This window comes from Calliopsis andreniformis, chromosome 5 (genome assembly GCF_051401765.1).
Source record: "Calliopsis andreniformis isolate RMS-2024a chromosome 5, iyCalAndr_principal, whole genome shotgun sequence".
NCBI lineage: Eukaryota > Metazoa > Arthropoda > Insecta > Hymenoptera > Andrenidae > Calliopsis > Calliopsis andreniformis.
The window spans coordinates 15,973,579-15,989,391 of record NC_135066.1 but is presented as its reverse complement, the minus strand read 5'-3'; the positions used below and the strand labels follow the sequence as shown (position 1 = coordinate 15,989,391).

At 39.6% G+C, this 15,813-nt stretch overlaps 2 protein-coding genes across 2 annotated transcripts in view; one reads left to right on the top strand and one right to left on the bottom strand.

Moving 5' to 3' along the window:
• The window catches only part of LOC143178852 (uncharacterized), a 39,671-nt gene extending 27,902 nt beyond the window's left edge, over positions 1 to 11,769 (top strand). Inside the window, exon 2 of the mRNA XM_076377750.1 lies at positions 8,635 to 11,769. Within this exon, the coding sequence (XP_076233865.1) occupies positions 8,635 to 9,613 (979 nt within the window). The 3' untranslated portion in view covers positions 9,614 to 11,769. The remainder of the gene's footprint in view (positions 1 to 8,634) is intronic.
• A 2,591-nt stretch (positions 11,770 to 14,360) lies between these two features.
• LOC143179452 (uncharacterized) lies at positions 14,361 to 15,326 on the bottom strand. Its single transcript, XM_076378692.1, has one exon. The coding sequence runs from the start codon at positions 15,324 to 15,326 to the stop codon at positions 14,361 to 14,363; it is 966 nt and encodes a 321-aa protein (XP_076234807.1).
• Positions 15,327 to 15,813: the final 487 nt, after the last annotated feature.

The window sequence follows — 15,813 nt, the reverse complement described above, 5'->3', positions numbered from 1 at the left end:
TACGTACTACATTTTTACCACGATGCTTTAAGAGTTGCAAAGAAAAAAGTTAAGTGCATAAGTAGGCAACAGAATTGATCTGTTTATAGATAGGATCAATACAAGCGTAGTAAAGTTAGTAATAGGAATAGTGGCATTGGAGGAGGTCCCAAGGGGTGGGTCATACAAAGTCCATTCCTTTGAAATTCCGTCTAGAATAAACTTCCACACAGCCAGAAGGTCAAGTGATATCTTCCTGAATCCTCCCCAAGGTCTCCTTTTAGAGTGAGGTCTAATTCATCCGTGTTTGTTCATCTAGTAGTGGTGGTTACTAGGGGTAACTCTCTCTCTCTCTCTCTCTCTCTCTCTCTCTCTCTCTCTCTCTCTCTCTCTCTCTCTCTCTCTCTCTCTCTCTCTCTCTCTCTCTCTCTGCAGTATCCCTAATAAGCTTTCAGTTGCTTGAGAAGGGAAATGGCTCTACGTGCTCTTTGCCACAATCACTGTACGTAGGGGTATGTGAAATAACAGACAATTTCTGAAGATCCTTACGAGGATATAAAGCTTCATGAATTTCAAGATATCTGAATAGTGAATATTTAGAATAGAATATTTTAACAATAATTCTACACTATTATAGAGTAAGAAACTAAGAAGTTCTAAAAACGTTAAGACAAGATCTTAATTATGGCAAATATTTGGAGTAGGGTTCCCAATTTTGTAGAAGATACAATGTAGGAGCTTGTATTGAATTTTTTCTACAGAATCAATGTAAATTTGCTAGCAAGGATTCTTCCAAATCAAAGAACAGTAGAGGATTTGAAATATTTGAAGATCTTTTCAATCTGAAGACACTCTTAAGGCAGAGCCAAGAGCTTCTAAAAGAAGAATAGGGTGAAAGTAATTCCAAGATTGCAGACAATAATGTGTCAATGTCCAAAACTCCAATAATCTAAAGTTAAAATGTTTTTGCATCTTCAATTCACCCTCCTCTAAAACTCGAGAAGTGTGATTTAATCCACTCTGGCTTTGAACTCCACGTATAATCTTCAGAGCATAGTCCTCGCTAGGATCATCGAGGTGAACAAACTCCCCCATTCTCGCCACTCACAGCGATTTAATCCTCCTTCGTGTCCCTCGAATGATCCTTCAACCGTTTCAGGCTGAACGTTGCAAGGATTCATCCTCGACCATGAAGCTCTCATTGCTCTCCCATTCCGATTCGAAGCAGAGAGGTTCGCCACGATTGGAATCTGTTTCGAGCAGTACACACTCCCAGTAGATTATGCACGGTCGTTGTTACCACACGGCGATAATCACGCGCGTGCAGCTGGACGCATTAATATTATGGCTTGACAAGTGCCTGGCGTAGATCCTCGGGAATGCACAGGGCGGACTCCTACCTCAGCTACCGTGCACTGGGAGAAAAACTGAGATCACATCGAGAAAAATGTCCTTTTCGAGAACTCGGCATCCCAGGAATGACGTGCCAGCCGTTTTACTGGAATCCCTCGACGAGGCCTCGCGGAATCCCAAGTATTCAGCGATCAAAAAAATCGATCTCCCTCGAGACGATTCGCTTTCCGTTCGTGTCGCTTCGGACCGTGAAATTGCTCGCAAAAGTTTCACAACTATTTCGCCAGATTATTTTCCCTCCCTGAGCATTGTTGCCGTAAACGACAGACGACTGGTTATACCGTTGTGCAAATTGGAACGATCAGATTGAATTTCCTTGAATGGATCATATAGTTAGACATGTTACTCTTATATACAGAGTATATAGGCTACCTAAGAATCTCCTCTGTTTTTAATAACACGAAATTTTAAAAACTATCAGAGATGATCCTATCCAAATGATTGTTTTTTGTATGATACTTCTCCTTCGAAAGCATTCAAATTATGGTGGTCTGTTCCAGCGTGGACACTCTGTATAATAATAGTAGTTATTTTACTACATTTTCTAGATACAAATTGAACTGTCATAGATATGGACTACTAGTGTACATGGTTTAAAGAAATATAAAGATAAAATAATACCTCAGAAATGAAGAAATTACAAGAGTGGTTTATTAGTTTGTAAATCCTTCAGAGATATTTTTCAGGTGCTTGTAATTTCGCTAACCTAAGTGGTAATATGACGTAATAATACAATTTTTAAGTAGAGTATCTAGAAATGAGATTACCTTTCCTGAGAAGGAAAAAAAAAGAACGAGCTTCAAAAACACAGTCAGTATTTGAATTAATCTATTTTTGGTCTCGTTATTTTATGATAATTTAATTTGTATAAAATATCAGAAGTGTCTATGTTCTTCATAATAATGCCGTGTAATGGCGAACAGTCGAAGGGGATAGACCCTCGTCGCGGGACATCCATTTTTTGCTCAGACGAAGGATGCTCATTACCAGTCGCAATTAGGCGAAACGACGAAGGAACACGTAGCCCGCGCATTTGCATCCCAATTAGCGGGATCTCATGACGTAATGGAGTAAAGTTCCTTATCGCTGCGAGAAAGGTCGATCTAGAACGGGTTCGGGGCAGAATGATCGCGTCAACCTGTTAAATCCTCCCGTATGAGTCACGGTGTGTCTCATACCTGAGAGATACACAGGCTTGGGTGGCGAGTTCGCCTCTCTCGCAGTCGAATGTTAACTCGACCAAGACACAAATTACAGGCTTCGCGGGCCATTACAACCCTGAGGTAACCACCAACGTCTCGTCCTGCCTACCTGTTCTCTTCTCTTCCTCTTCACCCTTGGCGCAACGCATTTCGCTCGCGGTGAAACGAACCACAGGACTGGCGTGTTATTCTCTCGTTTAAGCTTTTACGTGATCGTAACCAATTTGTTCTGAAAAGTGACTCGGGAACGCGACGCAGACTTCCTATGAGTAGGAAAGATACCCTAGCCCTTCTAGGATGCATTATTGAATCATTTGACGTCACAGAGTGGTCGAAATCGAAGAATTCAGAGAATTTGTTACAAAGTCGAATTTGTTGTGATGTTTAATAAATGTTTATTAACCCATTTGCCTCAGATTTTAATGCTTTATAAATATCCTGAAAATCGCAATTATTTATTTTGTACGCTCCTAGCGTGCGAATTTATGTTCTTGGTACAGTACGACCAGCTCAGCCCGTCAAACAAGACAAATGGGTTAATTTTGAGAGTAAAAAAATGTTAATTCGAGCGAACTTTTACAGTTGGACCCTTTAAAGAGAGCATTTTTCATTTGAACAGACTAGATTTTTTCTTCAAGGTGTCCTGATGTTCCTACATACCTATGCTTCAATTTCTTCTTCTTTCTTTTTAGATGAAGAATGTTCTCTGATAGTAAGAAATTATACGATCCATTAAAAATTACTGTGTATTATATAAGTATTAAAAATATAATTTCTTGAGGTGTTTTACAATTGACAAGTATTAGTTCCAAAAAAGATTGGATTACTGTGCACGAATCCAGCCATTTGAAATTGACGTATTAACTAAAAAGCAATGAATAATTTGTTCCGGCTGATGGGCGATGCTTATCGGCGTGGGTAGCTCGCGAAGCATGTCGATGGACCTGTAATTACCTGGTAAATTACCACAGTGCATAACAAGTACACCGAAACGATCCGCGTTAGTGGTACTTGGCCGACTGTCGGCTAATGACTTGAGCCTTCATCTTTCTTGATGGAAACGTTATGGTTCGGTGAGGCGAAAGCTCGCAGGCTCATCAATTTAATTTCATCATTGATTTAAGAACGGGTTTAGGTACGAGCACGAGCAAGCCAACATATTCGGACTACAGTATTAGATTCGTGTCTATAAAGCATACAATGATGTAAACATTTGAGAAATACTCTACGTACTGTTTAGGGTATTTTTGTGGAAAGGAGTATACTCAAAAGGAATTCAAATGTTTAAATTTTCAAGTATCCAAATATTTAAATTTAAAAGTTTTTAAATTTGAAAATGTTCATATATTCAAATTTTCAAGTTCTCTAATATTCAAATTTTCAAATTTTCAAATCCCTAAATATTCAAATATTTAATTATTCAAATCCTCGTGTTCTTCCCCAAGTAGCAATGTTGTATTCGAGAGTCAAACTTACCCAAGTCCTCTTTTATTATTTTTTAGAAGAGTAATCACACCTCCTGTGTGAGTTACATCAATAAGCCTTCTTTAATATATTACATAGTCTAAACAGATTTCTGTTACTCTGACAAAATTAAGACACCCTAGCAAAAGCTCAGTTCTGAAAAAAACTCTCTGTTTCCTAGAATTGTCAATTGAGTTACTCCAGTATCACTGTATCCAAACTCGAAGCCTTTGTATCCGTCTGAACTGTCGGGCATTTCCAGCCATTAGGCCAAGTTAAATCAAGAACGTAAAGCAGATAGCCTGCAATTGCCGATCCGTCCGATGATCGCGAAGATTAATCTCGGTTCACCGCAAGACGCCATCGTTGGTATTCCTTTTCATCTTTCATTCCATCGGTGCGACGACGGTTTCCCCATGTCTCTCCGCTCGCTGATGCGTTTTCAAGCGTCAGTCTTTCTCACGCATCCTCGTATGCACACGCACGTGCTTAGTACTCGCGCTCTCCTAGCTACTCTATCCTTTCCACCTTCGATTCTTCTTCTTCCTCCTCTTCCTCCTCCTTCCTTGTCTCTTCTCTTCTTTCTCATCTTCCTTCGCCTCGCCCCTACAGGTCGCGTTCTCTTCTCTCGCTGCTCGAGTCCTCTTCCGCGTTCTTCTAACCTGCCAATCGTGTGCTTTCGACGAATACGTCCAGCTATAATGGACTGTCGATCGGCACACGGCCATCTTATTCTTCCTTCGACCAACCGGAATTGTAATCGCGAGTTTTTTCTGTCAGGTGTCACGCGTGGATGTGCGTCGAGCATGATTCACGGGACGATCACTTATATTTAGTTACTGTTAGTTTCTTCAGTTACTTGCCCCCAAGGAGGCTGCTCTTTTACTCGTACAGAGTGTTTCGAAAGATGTGGGCATAGTTTTAGAGGTGAATTCAGTACAAATAAGAAAAAGTCATGTTTACATGAATTGGGCGCTGACCAGTGGCAGGATCCCTCATGCAATTGCTTTTTCTTTCCATCGTTTCTTTAACCCTTTTAATGCCAAGACTCTAACCACAAGTATAATGAAAATTGTCAAGTCAATAGCTGTCCAGTTCTTATGCACCCAGAAAGTACTCCCTACTCACCACAAATGGAGTTATTATATAGTGAACGAAATTTTTTTCAGACTTCAACAATTTCTTCCACAGTGTACCGACCTAAAGAAAATCGTATTTTTTCCACAGATTTATGAGTAGAAAAACTAGAGGTTAAGAGAGTTTTACAATAGGTACCCTGGCAATTTTAGCAGTGCATCCTATTATCAGCGGATCGGTACATTGATACTAAAAAGGTTAATACAGTAGTATGTATTGTGTATTGCTGAAAAATTAGAACTTAGGATAGCATAAGGCTAAAAAGGGAATCTCACATTGTAACTATTATTGAAAGTATCAGTATTAAATTAAAATTAAGTACCTACACACCTATTTTGCCATATAGTATAATTTATCTAAGAATTAGTAAGCTAATTCTCAGGTAAGATAAGTTTAAATTTGTGGCCAATGGTGTGTACAAGACTTAACTTATAAGAAAGACCATCCAGCATCGATCTAAAAATTTCATTAAACTCCACAACTAAAATCCCAGGTCGTCTCGTTAGAACAACGAGGTTATTCAGGCGACTGTCTAGCCTCCGTAAGCCCCACATTTATATCGACACGCTTTTATTGCTGTGAGAATCCTCGTGGTTAGAGTTAATAGCAGGATGAGTCGCTTAAAATACAGGGGAACCGCGTGAACGAGACCTTGTTGTGGAAAAGATTGGATCCGTGCCCCTCGAGACGAAAAATCTCTCTTTAATTAAATCCAGTTGGCCAGTCGGTTAACTTCACGCATTTCTGACATACTTTCTTGAATTGCCGCTATTAGACGTTTCAGTTCTGCAGCAGGCGGCTGGAGCGTGTGCAAGATGAATTCACTAGGATGCAATATTACTTAACTCGTACCAGTCGTTTTCATTTCCCCCCATGAAGCCTCACGGTTTTCCCTCTTACTTCAAGTTCAACACGCACGTCGGTCAGCACGAAATAGAACTTAGAGGGAACGGAGGAATAATTTTGCAACGGGGAAGGCGCCTGGCTGGCGTATTAATTCATGTACGTTGCGTGACGGACACTCCGAGGACCGTTGCCTCTAGACTAACTCGCTTTTCTTCCAAACTCGCAAAAAGAGGCAGTTAATTATTTTTCTTGCAATATCTTCTCGTTCTTCTTGAGAAGGCAGGACTCTCTATAAATTTATGGTTGACAGTCTTATTATGCGGAGAATTTTGAAAAATTCTTCGTTAAAGGAGAATAAAAGTGCGTGGTTACAGTTGGATTTCAAATTTTTAACCACTATATTTTCAAATATTTCAATTCTGAAATTCATAAATATTCCAATATTTAAGTATTTAAACATGTCAGCAGTTAAATATTCAAATATTTTAATATCGAAATATTCAAACATTTAAACATGAGAAATACGTTCAAATTTTTTATTTGAACTACCATAGCTACATATTTTGAAAATATTTAACACCTAATTATGAGGGTTAAACAGTATTAAAAGTTATCGTCATTTTTATTATATTTGCGAATCTTTCTCTTCAGCACAATTTAATGTCGCTCATAGTGCCTATAATTTCCTCTCGTTCATCATCGGTCGATGTAACGAGGCTATTACACACGTTCCGATTAATCTGCTAATATTTATTGAATAATACATGAAGTGTGTCTCATGGCGTCAAAAATAATAACCAAACGATTACAAGCTGTTCGTCGTGAATGTAAATTACATGTCGTGTCCTATTTAATTTTGATATACGACATAACGGTTGCCAGTCAGACTTCTGTCTTTCCTGGGAATTTTGAATGCGTCAAACGAACATCATTCATTTTCTGCATTTTTTTCAGCGAAATCCTTAATTTTATATTTCCTATAATTTTTATATTTCTTAAGACAATTTGACATGATTCTTCGAGAAACGAGGTAATACTGTATTTTAAGCAGAAACCAATTTTTTTGTATTAATAGCTCAAAAACAGTTATTTACACAAATGTAGTTCCATCATTTCGTACTATATACGCAAGTAAGTAAGGGTTAATGAAATGGAACGCACGTTTCTCGGTATTATGCGTGCAGCGTCAGCGTAGGAAAGGGTAACAACGACCGTGGAATAATTAGCGGTCACTATCTCGTATGTAGCGAGTAATTAAGAGGGAAAGGCGATTTATCGCTCGTCTTTACCGCTAACGTGATAAACAACCGTGGTTTTCAAACGGTTTATGGTATCAACGCTCAGTTGATTAAATTTCAGACAAGAAGCCTAAACTTAGAAATTTTTCAAATATTCCTAAAAGCGTCATTTACTGATCTTTTTTCAGATCGAATTTAATGTCAAATTAATATTTCAATTTAAAACAGTTTAAAAATTGTTAATCGATAAAAAACGAATTTTTTCTAATAAAAGCTTCAGTTCAATATTGTAAATGAGAAAACATTCATGGATAAAAAATGTTTTTATTTCAGATGTGTTTTTATGGATCAAAGCTCAATGAACAAAATGCAGTCGAAATGAAACACTTGATCAGTGACTGTGAAAATTCCTCGTGTACGATATGTCTAATAACATCGCGATGTTATCAGGAACATCAATTTTCGCCAGCTTTTATGAGATTTGGTCCACTGTGCAATACACATTTGATACTCGAGAGGAGAATCACGTCCCAGCGCCTTTTTATACACGCGTTTCTTCGCTCGTAAAGTTTCAAGTCGTTTAGTTGGCAGGATCGTCACTTTTACGGTCAATGAAATTTTTCTTTGCCTCCCTTCTTTCGACGAACGAGCTAGTTTACGATCTGCCAGGTGGCTCCAGGAGCTGTTTTCGTTCTCTCATATCTGCTTAAAGCAACGTCTCTTGGTAGAGAAGGGTTAAAACAATTTGTTCTTTTTGGTCTCTACCACTAGGCAGTCATGATGGATTGTCTTCTGAGATGCTGCAGCCATTTCATTCTCTGAGCTATGACGAGAGAGATCCTAACGTGTCATCATTGCTTTTTAGTGAGCTTCTGCAAAGTTAATGAATAAGAAATACTGAATACATTGGTGCAGGATCTTGAGTACAGATAATCATGAGTTTAAAATCTATTTAATATATTTATTGTCGTTATGGTCACTGGTGAGTGACACTTTTAATTGTTAATAACTTTTAAAAGCACTTGTAACAAGTATCTAAACTTTGACATTTATCAATCTTTAGTGATACAGTTAGAATTTTATATAAAATAACAAATGTAATAACTACTAAATTATACATACCATATTAACACACAAGTGCAATAAAACAAGAATCCAGTATAATAACACTAAGAGTAAAACATCAATTGGAATTTGAAGAGCAGTCTAACACTAGTCTACCGAAGATAACGAAACTAGCTACCTAAAAGGATGTTTCAGGTCTGAACCCATAATACTTCATATAATCCAGTTCTACTGTACTCTCCTCCACACCTAAATTTTCTCTAACTCCATGCCAATGTTTCCTGTTTCAGATTCCTCAGTTGCACGTTGCTGCTCCTCTCCAGCAGCGCCATTGGGATCGCCTCCGAGACAGCTATGTCCAACTTCGAAACAGTCCACACAAGCAACGCAGCGATCCTAAATCGCCTTGGTCTCGCACCGCTTCAGATTCCCGATGGGCACCATAAGAAACGCCTGGCTGGTCCCGAGCCGCCTGGATTGGGTTCGCAAACACGGATCCATCAGCCGTACAGTCGTCGTCACGGTCACCGTGACAGTCACGTTTACATCGTCAAACTTCCGGCTAGCCCTCCCTATTACACGATTACGAAACCGCACAAATCAGTGAAGGACGAAAAAGTAACAAAGACAGGACCGAACTTTCCTGTAGGATTCCAGGGGAACGGCAAGCCCGCGAAGATCTACCACTGGAATCTCCCCGTGGTGAAGAAGATCAGCGAGAAGAAGAGGCTCCAGACACAGCTGAAGCTGGACCAGTCGAAGAAGAAGCTGGAAGAGACGAAGAGGCACCCAGGCTCGAAGTACACCGCGGAGGACAGTCACCCAGGGATTTCCAAGACGGGGCTCGGCGTGACTCACGAGAACAAGAAATATTACAGCTCGGACAATAATAAGATCGTCCTGCGTCAGAAGGCTAGCCCCTCGAAGCACGTCAGGAACAACGACAAGCGGCTCAGCTATCCCGACCATGTCGATAAGAAGGGTGAATCATCGAAGAAGAGCCACGGGAACGTCGCCAATAAAACGTACAGGCTGGACGATTCGAGTGTGCATAGGATCCACCTGGCCAACGAGCTCCACGGTACGAGGAACGCTGGAAAGGTGAAGAAGCACCGAAAGAAGGCAGCCATGTCGTACTACGCGCCGATCAGTGGCAAGTCTGGGTCCACGAGCATCCACAAGAATTTCCCTGGGAATGGAAAACCGAAGGCGTTCTACGTGATGGAGAAGAGTCGCAAGCCTGTTTACTACCATCCTCTGTTACCTTAATTCCAGAGCCTTCGCCAGAATGTGTGTAACCACGTGACGCGTTCACGGCCCGTGAGCTTGTTAGCCTAAGTAGTCGTCAACACGGCCAGACAAGACCAGGGGCTGTCGTTTCGTAGGACGACGAGGAAATTTTTGGGAGAATGCGAGGGTGAGAGGGACAGAGTGTGTATGTGTGTGTTGAGGTGAGTGAGAGAGCGGTAGGGAGAGAGAAAGACAGAGACTATGATCTTTCGGTGAGTCGTCCTTATTCGAGATTACGCGTTTCCTGCAAGCCGTTCCAGTTCTGTTACAGTTGTTAGGAGGTTGGTCTAGGTTGTCGAAGCTTTCTTTGGAGAGAACTTAAATTTAGGATAGTTTTTAAGGCCACTGTGCAACGCCTAGACCGAGCTCGAGGTAATCGGAGTTCGATCAGAATGAAAAGGGACGATCCTCGACGTCTCTGGGGTTGTCGCGTCGATGCTCGCCCCTTGTTGCTACGTGTTTCACCTTGTATAATATATTTTTATAAGTTTAACAGATACTTTTTCTATCGTACGTCGTTGTGCCCGTTTTATGCGCGATGAGTGGTGTTTTGAAGTGGTTGTCTGAATGCGAAAAATGGTATTTTATCTTGAGAAGCTATGAAATCATAAAGGAGTTATAGCCTGCTGATCATTTTGAATAGTTCAATGATAAGTAATACTGATCTATAAGCGGTTCACAGACTATTCATTAACTTCAGAGCTTCAGAGTTAGACTTCAGAAAAAAGTAACAACAGGAACCAAAGAACTCGATCGAAATTATGGATTAATAGAAGAACTTTGATCAATGTTTTACTAACATGTCAAGTTCTAATCCAAAATGGAAGATAACTGTACTGAAAAATTGATTATTTCTGAGTATGTTCTTCTAGCTTTATTGCAGAAATAAATCTAGAAATAGAAACATGAACTAAATAGCGTTCTTTAAGACGATACAGTTACAATTTTTAAGAAGAAAGTAACATTCGAAGTCAAGATCCTCAAGGATTGAATACCATAAATGACACCAAGGGACGAAGGATCAAAAATAGTGGTAGACTGATAGTGAATCGATATTATCGATACTACTACTAATCTATTTTCGATTTAATATGGAGTAGTGTCAAAAACAGAGATATCGAAAAAACTTGTATCGAAAGAATATTCATTCAATATCGAACTGGTACCGATACTTCCAAACTGAGAAATATCAAACAGGAATCGATTCGACATAATTGTTTTGGTATCGCTTCTAAAACTATATCGACGTCTAAACTTAATACCAGGTACCTAAAATATCAATACCTTCCAATACTTCTCATTAACTACTTCGATATCACATGATTTGTACATCACCAACACTATGGATGCTATCAGTCCCATCACTAATCGGAAACGATAAAAATTTTCCTTTTTCTTTTTTGCAACCAGACAACCGCTTCGAACATTCTGCGACGCAGGCGATCGGCCCGAGAGGTCGCGAAAGAACAAGCGAGCCAGCGGCAGCTGAGCAGCGGAAGAGTAATGTCTGGTGACCTCGGGGGCGATCGCTCACGAGAGAACCTTTGAGAAAGACTGGACAATATAACTTCCCGACAGGATGTACATGCCTTTTCTACGTATAGCCGCGCAAGGATTTTTACTGGTTTTTTCACTACTAAATTGCGGAGCGCGAAAGCAGCAGACACTTTTTATATTCTTATACAACTATATATGTGTTATAGGAAGAAGCTCAATTGTATCGAACCATGGCATTCAATGTAGCGAATAAAAGTATTTATAGTAGTTCCTGTGTGTACGTATTACCTGCAGCGCATAAACGACGTATTGAACTTGGGGCTATTAAGAGTTTAGGTAGAATTGAACTGGTATTTAATCAGTCAGTGATTTCACCAGTCACTGTCTCGTGCTTAGAGCCTTTGGTTCGAATGAGAACCACTTCTAACCCGTTACTATGCTTTCGCGATAGTATCAAAGAGTCTGCTTCATGCCTCGAGGGTAACATATTTCGGTGATTGACTATGTAAATTGAGAATGACGTAATTGTCTGTTTCGCCATAACGATTGTTTAGTACCTTGAGTAGATTGATATTTAATATATTTATTTACTATTTTTGAGGGGATTATTAGCGTTCACAGCAGTATGCAATAAAACTTCAAAAAATAGAAGAAAAGGAATTATTCTTTCTAAAATAATTCTTTTCTGCTTTTCTACTATTTCTAGAAGAACAAGTAGTATAAAAGAAAATCCTCAACATATGAGCCAGAACTTACCTGCCTACTAAATTAATCTGAATAGTTATACACATACAAGTGGGGTACTGTATGGAGTACTAGATAGTGACCAGTTTATCTAGGAATTCTCTAATGAGTATTGACAGCTCTTGCAATGCTAATAGTAATTACAATAAGTGCTACCAACACTCTGAGGGTTTCTAGATAAACTGATCACCCTGTATATTCTATAGGAATTTCAAATAATGTTCCCACTTACTTTTAGTTTTACCCTTTGGCGAATGAAAAACTTGTTTGCTTCGTTTCCTGCCAACATGCACTATACTGAGTTCAAAGTGCGCGATAGAGGATCGAATTCTTATCCACCAGGAGCATTGTAAGCTCGAGTCTAGATCTCATTCCAAGTCGAGCTTTTCCTCGCGACACAGACAGACGGTATTATCGGGACCTTTGAGTTCAATCTCTCGGAGCCAGTTGTATAGATATCGCGGAGTATTCCCGTAACCAGACAGGATATAATCCCGAGCAGACTCGCGTCCCAAGTCAATATTTGTGTTTCGTGAGAGATGGGGGACGTATGAAACACGTTTTCTTGTCGGCACAAGCAACGAGAGACGGTAAGGATTCCAGAAAAATACGAAACCTGGGTCTCTTAGACTCACAGTTCAAGTTCTCTTGTATTTTTCACATATTTACAAGGTATAAGAGAGCTTAATCGGTGCTGTGGTCACGGGACGATATACAAACATGTGACTTGGATTTATAAATAAATATTCGATTACACGTATTTAAGTAGGTAGTTAAAGTATTTTCAGTTTTTTCGTAATCGCTTTGTCGCCGTATAAAATAATGTATAGTTAAATATTATACAGAGTGTTCGAGTATAGGAAGGAAAAAATTTAAGAGAGTATTTTACACAGTAAAATTAGATGAAAATCAGGAATAATGAAATTGTGTTTCAATCTTTGCTTTTTACTTATAAATATGTAAGAAAGGCAGTGCTTGTCATAGTCACTGACCTAAGGTGGCAGTCATTTCATATAACTATGTTTAATTTTTACGATTTTCAACAGAATTTCAAGTGAATTTTACCAATTTTTAAAAACATTTTAGCAATTTTATTATTCATGATTTTCATTTCATTTTGATGTCGTGAATCACTTCAGATTTTGCCTTACTTATACTCGAAAACTCTGTATGTATTACATTATACTAATGCTTGAGCAAACGATCACTGTATTTTTTGTCACTCATGCTCGCTCTGTGTACGACGTATTAGTTAACTCGTGGTATGAATAGAGAAAGTAATTTTATATGAACGATACAAAATATAGGTAGCCTCATTGTAATATTGCATACTACTCTAAAATATTCCACTATAGATAAGAAGTGTTCAAATTTTGAAAATGAAGATTTTTAGAGTCTGTATGTGTACGTATATACATAACTTTTTTTCATCCTCATCAAGAGAAAACACATGCTACCAAAGTGAACCACCTACTTTAGAGTCACCTTGTATAGCAGGAAAGTAAAAAGCAACTTCTTTTATTTCAGAGCTAATTAAATAATATTATTTTTTACTTTGGAGTAAAAAAAGTACAAAAAAATGTTGCTATAAATTTTAAGTACGCACTAGCTCTTAAAATAGACTCACTTCCTCTTAGATTATACCACTAATTAACTAACATTCCATCTAAAGCATCAATTAATTATGTAAATATATCTTTACGCATTCATTAATTCATTAACATACACATAAATAGACATAAATATCGAAAGTTCATAAGAAGTAACTATACATTTAGAACTAATTACATGTTTCTTTCATAACAGATGTCAATCTAAACTCAATTTCAGCTTCAATTAAAAGAAAGAAGTTTCCATCAACAGCTTGAGCAAAAATATCGCAACGAGGAATTAGCATTTCAAGGACGATAAATACTTCATGATTATTGCCTTCGACTATGTCATAATATTCTTACAGATTTTTTAACAAAAAGCAACAGTTATATGGCAGATTCTTCCACTTGGTAAGATGTGTATCGATCAACGCTTAAGAGTACAATATAAAAACAATTCCGCTTATGCTAACGACGTTTTTCACCAGTACGTTGCAACTCTTTAACAGTCTTCCGATTCCTCGGCGATCGTCCAAGTAATAACCCATACTTTACACGATAATAACCGTGTCACAAATCACTACCCGATCGTTCCAAGTTTTTCTGCCGAACCCATGCAACAACAACGCACTTCAACATACAAATTATGCAACATCTTCCACATCACGTGAAGTACAACTTCACCTCACGCCTCAATCTCATACTTCCCGAAGCAGGTATCCAAGGGCTCGCGAATCTTCTTCCCACATTTCTCGTGTATATTCATCGAGCCAGGCCCAGGACTCGCCAAGTCCATCATTCCAACCACCATCATCCCGCAATCAGACTATCAATTTCTAGGATTCGAGCAAGCCATTCCACGTTTTGGTCAGCAACGAACCCCGCTCGCGGGTTCAATAGTAGGAATTATCCTCCCGGTACTCGGGGTATCGAAGTGGCTGGCTGGGAGAAGACGAGCCGTCAGATTTCAGGAGGAAAAAGCTGCTGGGTTTACCGTTGAAGGTGTAGGGACCCTTGTTCAGGTTGTTGACCAAATCGTCGCTGCCTTTGACCGGTTGCAGATTGCTTTGCCACTGATAGATCGACGTGGGCTTCCCGTTGCTCACGAACTCGGACGATAAGCTGTCCAGGTTCGTGATGGGGCTATCGGTTGGCTTCTTCACGTGCTTTTTCTGCCACTGATAAACCGACGTGGGCTTGCCATTGCTCACGAAATCTATGGGCAGCTTGATGAACGGGTTGCCCCCTGGCTGATACGTGGGCTTAGGTCTCGCTGGCTTCGAGTACGAGTGCTGAGGTCGAAGCTTGGAGGTGGAGTAAGTGGGAGGCTGGGAGATGTAGCCTAAGCCTGGGACGAACATGTAGGGAGTTGGCGGCAGTCGAATGAAGAAAATGTTGCTCTCTTGGTAGCCATTACTGTCTTCGCTCGTCTCCTCACTGTCGAAGCTGTTGCTGTTGAAGTCGACGTCGTAGGGTATGCCAGAGAATGGGAGTTGCTGGACGAGAGGATAGTTGACGAAGATGGCTTTGTGCTTTCGACTCCTCTTGGCTGCGGTTCTATCCTTGCTCTCGTTAGGATGCTTCTGCAGAACGTCCGGCTTGCTTTTCGCTCGATCATCTTTGCTCAGGATCGAGGTTAGCAGAGGACCTTTCGAATCTTTCGTTCCACTGTCAGGTTTCCGTGATTGCTTTTTTACTGGCTGATTCGTCGCGTCCTTGGCAATGACAGTCACGGCTTCCGTAGATACTGGAACTATGTCTTGGTTGCGGGGGGACCGTAGAGAGTTCTGGTTGCTTGGAATTGGTGCTGCTGACGCGGATGCGGCGATAATGAGGAGCAGGACTGCTGATGTCTTCATGGCGACTGGAAAAAAAGAGTTTTATAAGTGTTAGAATGACGAGTGGGAGTTTTTTTTTTAGTATACTGGGCAAAGGGGATATACAATTACAGTGCATTGGAAATTTTCAAGACTTCTTTCAAAGGACTTTTAATATGTTTATGGTTCTGTATAGGGTGTATCAAGAGAAAAAGATTAATTCCTTTGACATATAATATATTTGTATTACACATCCGTAACGCAGGTAACTGAATCCCTAACGCTTTACGAATGCTTAATCCAGACCTGAACATAAAAAAAGTTATTATTAAACTCAGAAACTTAATAGGTACTAGTGAGTTCAATAAGTCCAGTCAATCAACCAGTCTATTAATAATTTTATGAGAACAATATTAAGTCCATCACCAACTGACGATCTGAGAAGGTATTTAACAGCCTGAAGATTAAGTGTCATTTATGATTGGGTATAGTCATAAAAGTCACCATAAATCATGGGAATGGATGTTTG